Here is a 7,444-nt window from a genome sequence, read left to right as displayed (position 1 = left end):
AATCATGACAAATCATTTAGGGTTTTGCAAAACAGAGGAGTGTGTTTATACCAAAAATGCCCCTTTAAATATGGTAAATGGAGTTCATTGTAAAATGACCACTCACTATTCATGATCAGTATGGCAAATGTCTGTTGTGAAATAAGTAGCAGTCTGTCCACACATGTGAATATACTGCAGCTAGAAATAAAGTGGTCTTTCCTGTATATTCATATAACACAAAAAAATAAAGTCTTTGAATCACAGGAGCCTAATCAGTAGAGACTGCAAACGTAATTACTGACTCAATTCCCACATATTAAAGACGCCAGCAATACAGAGGTGGGAGCATGAGGGGAACCACCTGGAAGGGAGCGGTAAATCTTTATACCCACATTTACTCAGAATATCACTGTATACATCATGCTCAAAGTTACATTTACAGGTTCTCTATCGTAAAGTAAACTGGATTATCCTGACAGACCAGCTGCAAGCCAGTGGGGGAAAATAAAGATACAACCATGATAGTAATATCAAGTTACATTTTTTTTAGGCTACTACAATGGCAGATATGACTACAGTTTAGAAGCCATATTGTTTATGGAGTGCAAAAAACAAAATGGAGACTTTCAAGCAAAAAAAAAAAACCCCAAACAAATAGGCAGAGAAGGGCGAAGATGTTGATCAGTTATTTTACATGCTTTACCAAAAGAATGAAGTCAAGATGGAACCAAGATGGGTTGGCAATGGCTCACGGCATAGGTCTACCATGTACCAGCGCCGTCTCATTCAAGTCAGGTGGCTGGGAACATCCCCAGTACCTGTGAAACATACTCTGCGGTGGTGTAAATGAACACTTTATTTACATACATAGAAAATCATTAAAACCACACAAGAATGCAACTGAAGATGGACAAAAAGCCATAAAGCAAACATTTAGCGTTTATTTTCTCATAAAAGTCCAGCAGGTAAAATTCTGTACAGTAAGTTACATGCACATAGATTAAACACAAAACATTAAAACGATCTAAAACCTCAATAAAACATGATGTGCACAATGCAAGGAGCAGCAGAAAGGATGGAGGGGGAGAAAAAGGAAAAGTGGACGGCTTAGTCTGACACATGATCATATTTGTATTTGGGGTGTGCATTGTGTTTCAGTTGTTTCCCGGAGATCAGGCACTGGATAACCCATTCTTGAGAAACCACTGGAAGGTCCAAAGCTTGGATGCATTTTAACATTGATTCTGGGCATGAGCAATCGGTCACTACAATATCATGAATTCCCAGTGCAACATCTGAAAAGAGATGACATGTAACAGATTACAAGTGTTATATACTATCTCTCAAAACAACAGGAGCCACCACGTGAAGAGCTGGAGACTAAAGCTGGCCATAGACGTGCAGATTTACGATCGGTGCCATCTCCTGACCTGCCACTAACCATTCAGATCAAATAAAGTAGAAAAGAACAGATCAGCCAATGTTCTACCTCTGACAGCAATCGTACGAAAGTTATGTCCGACAAAGCTGGTGACAGTCTCCCTCTGAAAATCGTACGATCGGCAATACATGCAGAGATATCTGTTGCCGACAATGTTCTAACCTGTCCGATCATCTGAACGGCCAATCGTTGGCATGAAAAATGTCGGGACACTCCACACACAGCCCGAAAATCAAATCTTTGCGTCTATGGCCAGCATAATCTGCTCTAAGGGAACCACTGGCACTGTTTAGCTGCCCTAAAGAACGCAGTGGGCTCATCATGAAGGCCAGTTAAAGTGAAAGTGCATGCAAACAGCTTTAGCCACACCATTTATTAGGCTAGTGCCACACTGGGCATACTCTTACACTTCTGCAGCGATATCCACCCCATGTGTCTGTACCTACAATGTTACAGTGCCAGATCAGCTGATACTTCTGACCCTTCTGAGAATCAGCCCCATGTAGCCTTTTTAGATGCTGAATCATCAGATACAGGTAGAATTCTACCTGTACTGTATATCGGATGATTCAGCTCTACACGTGTCTATTGAAACTAAACCATCTTTTTCCAAGAAAGATTGTAATTGTTAAGTCTATAGACACCTTTAGGCAGAGGAAAGTCACATGTTAGCCAATGGGAAGGAATAAGGAATGCATCAAAGATTAATCACGGGGAGACAAAACATCCAGAAACTATGCCTAAAAATAATTACATACCTCATCTTGGCTTGAGTAACAATAAGATGAACTATATTCTATGGGGTAAATTTACTAAGCAGTGAAAATTTGCAGCGAAGGCTTCACAGCCAGCGCAACACTTTACGTCGGCAATCAAAGGGAAGATGCGCTAGCGTTCAATTATGCCTAGCGCAACTTCATTAGAGGTCTTCACACAGGCTACTTTGCATACGGCGGGAAATTATAAAGCTGCATGGACGTATATGTTGCAGCAAATACATTACACTACACAAGTCCAGGGAACTTGATAAATAAAATCGAGTTGTTATATTGCCCTACACATGAGCCCACTGTATAGTTTATGTGCCATATGTTAGGAAATGTATGGGGGAGCCCGGTTACCCAAAAAATCTTTTAAGGCTATCACTCTGAAAAAAGGAAGACACCAGCATTTTTTGGGAACTTTTTCCACTAAAAGATTGAGGAAGATCTATGCACTCCAATGCACTTCGCCTGGTCTGAGGTGGCGAAGGCAAGTCTGGCGAAAGAGGTAACAGTCAGTAAAATCTGCATCTTAGTGAATTTGCGGAGTAACATGCAAAAGAGCACTAGCGTTTGTCTCTTTCGATAGCGAAGTTACGCCTGCGCCAATTAGTAAATCGGCAAAGTGCCTAAAAACGGTGACGCTGGTCGAATCGTCGCAATCGTTAGTCACTTCACCCTTAAGTAAATCTGCCCCTATCTGTGATAGATGCTAAAGACCTTCTAGTTATAAAATAAAATATACATAGATACATACATACATAGATACATAAAGGAAAGAGACTGTACCTTTACTGAGTTCTGTAGAGTTGTGTTGCTTGGCTGATGCTGCTCCTCCAATCATTAGGATCTCTGTCCACGTTTCCAGAAAGTTCTCTTTTTGGTCAGACACCACAAGAAACCTCATTCCTTGGAAAGGATGCCGGGACTCATGCCTGCAGCAGCCACAAATATGGATTAATGTGGATAAAGTCCTGCTGTTTACATGGATGTTTGTGTTTTCCAGGAGTGGGAGCTGCCATACCAATCAGACAAAATCTTTAGGGCAAGAGCGCTATTATGTATTTAATGGAAAGGAGTGGATCCGCTCTAATCAGTGTCTTTCTGTAGATGCAGCTTTGGCCAGAGTAACACAGAGGAGGTCAGCCTGAACATGCCTGCTTTCTCATTTTCCAGACTGATCTCGGCTCTGCTCTGTGTAGCTGCATTCAGGTCGAAGCTGTACTTGTCGGTGCATCTACAGAAATCCACTGCAGATCCTCTTCTCTGCGCCCCATCAAAATCTGCAGGGAAAGAGAAGCATGTAAAACACAATGGGGCAAATTTACTTATGGTGAATATCGAGGGTTAATTAACCCTCGATATTTGACTGCCGAATATCGAAGTCGAATGATTTAGCGCTATTCCTACGATCGAACTATCGAAGGAATAATCGTTCGATCAAACGATTAAATCCTTCGAATCGAACGATTCGAAGGATTTTAATCCATCGATCGAAGGATTTTCCTTCAATCAGAAAATTGTTAGGAAGCCTATGGGGACCTTCCCCATAGGCTAACATTGAACTCGGTAGGTTTTAGGTGGCAAACTAGGGGGTCGAAGTATTTTTTAAAGAGACAGTACTTCGACTATCGAATGGTCGAACGATTTTTATTTCGAATCGAAGTCGATGGTCGAAGTAGCCAAAAAAACCCATTGCCCAGCGACAAATCTCTTCTTTGGGCGACTAATCTCCCCAAATGCCTTCCCGCCAGCAAGAAGAAGAATCACCAGCTGGCATACATTTCCAAAGTTGCCTCACTAGGAAACTTTGGACGACTTCGGAAATCCGAATCAATTTGTTTGCCATCCCGCCAGTGATTCGTATTCTTGCTGGCAGGAAGGCATTTCGTGGAGATTAGTCGCCAGAGGAAGAGAAGATTTGTCACTGGGCGACTAATCTCCCCCGAATCTTCATGTGTGCCACCACCCTTACAGCCAATTAAAGAAACTGCAGAAATCTTGACTGGCTTCACTGGGCATTTAATATCTGAACAAACTGGGCCTCATGCTTGGAATTAGCCCTGTTTTACTGTGTAAATTTGCCTAAGTCCATAATCGGTAACAATGTCTAGGTTCTAGGATACATAAAGGCCATTCAATTCTCAATTTAAAGACATTTTTCTTACCATTCTAAAATTCTCTCCTCCTGAAGGCTGTATCCAGCAGGAAGGAGATAGTTTCTGAAATTTTGAAGTTCGTTAGCATGGCAACTGTCATGGACCCAGACATGAGACACACAAGGAATTCCACTAGCGAGGCACAGGAAATACTTGCGAGTTCGGCAGTGCTGGTCTGCAATCAGGATACACTGGTAGGCTGCTTTACACTGAAAAGGAAGGGAGAAAAAGCATTGGTTATAGGATAAAGTGCAGACTTGGGAAGATGAAGGCTACATGTTTTACCCCTAAATATAAATACACAAATTAGGTTTCTATTTGGTTTGGTGTGGGCAAACTTCTTTTTTTGGAGGATTTGGTGAAACCCTACTTATAAAAACAGATTTTTTTCTGTAATCAAATTATGGAGGCTTGGAAACTTCACCACTCTGATGTGGCCCTTTTCCTATTTAAAGAGAACAAATGTGGTATATTTATTAGGGAAAAGCATAAAGCAAAAAATTGCAATGGGTGCTCTCTTATGATTTCCATTAAAGGCGAATAGGCGGGAGGGTGAGCATTTTGTGACTGCCCCTGGCGCTATAATGATGCACAGTAAGGATTTGAGCAGTCCGGTGCACACCAATTTTTGAAGGTGGGGTGGAAGCAATCCAATCTGCCCAATGATCACCTGATTGTGAAGGTGGTGATTTGCATTGACCCCACTTTCCCAACTGCTGCTGTTACCAAAGCACCCATAATCTCCCTGTGGGTTACTGAACTTTATTTTGCCTTTTAAGGATATGTGCAGTGTGATTTCCTAAAGAACTGGGTTGGACACAGCCCTTCATTGCTTTATATATATATTTGTGCCTCCTGAGCCTGCGTAAAATTTAGGTTAAGTACTGAAATCAAGAATCAGTGTGAAATGAGTGGGAAGGGGATTGCTTGCCTTACCACTTTGCTTACTCCAAAAGGAAAGTGGTAGGGCAGGCAACCCCCTTTCCACTGATTTCACACTGATTCTTGCTTTCAGTACTTTACCAAAATTTTACGCAGGCTCAGGAGGCACAAATATATGTATATAAAGCCACCAGCGATTTTCATTTACAGCTTACTGGGTTGTATATTGTGTTGTTAATGTACGCACTGTACTTCAGATAGGGATGTGAGGAGGATAGCACACTTATTCACTTGCTCACAGCAAGACGTCTCTAACACCCTGCAAGAAACACTTCCCTTATACTACACCCCTTGTTTTTAGCAATCATTGGGGATCCGGATACATTTTGCCTATTTCTCCTCTGCCTTTTTGCCCTTAGCTGACAAGAGGGGTCATCGGCTGCTATACTACATGCGTGACCATTAGTGATGGGCGAATCTGCCTGTTATAATTCGCAGAAAATTTGCGAAACAGTGGCAAATTCGCCAAATGCATCAAAGTCTATTGGGTACAATTTCTTTTGACGCGTGACAATTTTTTTCACTCAAGAGTCTATCTGAATCTTTTTTGCAGAGAAACCTGGTGAAAAAATATCCTTACCTGTGCTTCATTGAAATCTTCCAAAATGTACCCGCCTCCTGCCTGCAGTTGCTTCTCTGTGTACTTCCTATCATAAGGCATGTTCTCTATATATTCTGCAACAGAAATGAGAGGCAGTCACTTATGGGATTATGTTAAGGATTTTATAATGTAGCTCCCTTTTTAATACCACAAGTATCCCTAGCCAAAGCCACAGGGGAATCAGAAAGAGTTCAGCACTCCAAAGCCAGTGCCCATGTGCCAGCTACTGCTGCATTGTTATTAAAAGATTAATCTTGTGCAAATCACTTTATACTTTGAATTATTTGCAAAAGAGAAAGAAAAAAAAAAGTTTTGATGGGGTTTTATTTGCATCCCATACTCTGACAAGGTTAAAATACATTTCGATGCAATACAATGTTAAGTCTCTTCCTCAGGAGAACATTTACCTGCGCTTCCGAGTTCAGTTTTAATATGTTCAGACACAGGCTAGTGCATGAAGAAATGCAGCCTATTCATTCCACCAAACGCAACATGCTGCATTCCACCTGTGTTCAGCACTTACATGCGCCGCTTCCCTGCGGCTCAACACATTTAAACTGAAAAGCACTTGTGAGGAAGAGCCCTTACACTGTTAGGTTATGCTATTTGTTTTTTTGCTGGGCCCATACACCCATTGATGCTCAGACTAAATACTTTCAGCCCGTTAGTGTAGCCATCACATGTAAGTGCTTCACCTGTTTGTTCCATAGTGAGAGAACAGCAGCTTTGTGTATTTAACATGGGCCATAACAGGTAAGGCACTTTAATGCACAAGCTCCACTGATGGGATGAACAGAGAGATTTTTGTACTTACCGTTAAATCTTTTTCTCTTGTCCTATATTGGGGGACACAGGCACCATGGGGATGAAGATCCTGCAGCTGGAGAATGGACACTAACTTGTTAACTTGTGACTCCTCCTCCTGCTCTGGGCTTCATCCCCTGCCTCCTCCTGTTACATCCAGTTTCCACCGAAGAAGGAGCATAGCAACCCAAAACCGAAGAGGAACCCAAGATACCCCTCATAATACAAAGAGAACGGTAATTTTTAGCGAACAAACTATATACAGCAAAATATCAGTGTCAAAACAGGGAGGGAAGGCCTGTGTCCCCCAATATAGGACAAGAGAAAAAGATTTAACGGTAAGTACAAAAATCTCTCTCTCTTGCCTAATTGGGGGACACAGGCACCATGGGGATGTCCCAAAGCAATCCCAGAGGGCGGGGCACTGATCCCACCTCTAGTGCTCAGGAATAACAGTCTGTAGCACCTTCCTCCCAAAGCTAGCTTCAGCTGAAGCCTGTGTGTGTAACCTGTAAAATCGCGTGAAGGTATGATGGGAAGCCCAAGTGGCCGCTCTGCATATCTGTTCAGCCGATGCCTGATGTCGAACAGCCCAGGACGTGCTGACAGATCGAGTAGAATGAGCTGTGACTCTCAGAGGAGGTTCTCTACCTCTCACCGCGTAAGCTCTGATGATCGTGGAACGGATCCACTTGGCAATGGTAACTTTGGCAGCCTTGGTTCCACCCTTTGGGCCATTGGGAACAATAAAGAG

The 7,444-nt window shown here is 42.4% G+C and overlaps 1 protein-coding gene across 1 annotated transcript in view; it reads right to left on the bottom strand.

Moving 5' to 3' along the window:
- Window positions 1-903: 903 nt before the first annotated feature.
- The window catches only part of tp53bp1.S (tumor protein p53 binding protein 1 S homeolog), a gene marked incomplete in the record, with an annotated part of 54,928 nt that continues 48,387 nt past the window's right edge, over window positions 904-7,444 (bottom strand). The window contains 4 exon segments of the mRNA NM_001088602.1: window positions 904-1,277; window positions 2,974-3,119; window positions 4,353-4,552; window positions 5,866-5,960. Of these exon segments, the coding sequence (NP_001082071.1) occupies window positions 1,090-1,277; window positions 2,974-3,119; window positions 4,353-4,552; window positions 5,866-5,960 (629 nt within the window).

The sequence above is a fragment of the Xenopus laevis genome, chromosome 3S (genome assembly GCF_017654675.1).
Source record: "Xenopus laevis strain J_2021 chromosome 3S, Xenopus_laevis_v10.1, whole genome shotgun sequence".
NCBI lineage: Eukaryota > Metazoa > Chordata > Amphibia > Anura > Pipidae > Xenopus > Xenopus laevis.
The sequence above is the reverse complement of the archived record's forward strand: the minus strand, read 5'-3'. Positions and strand labels throughout refer to the sequence as shown.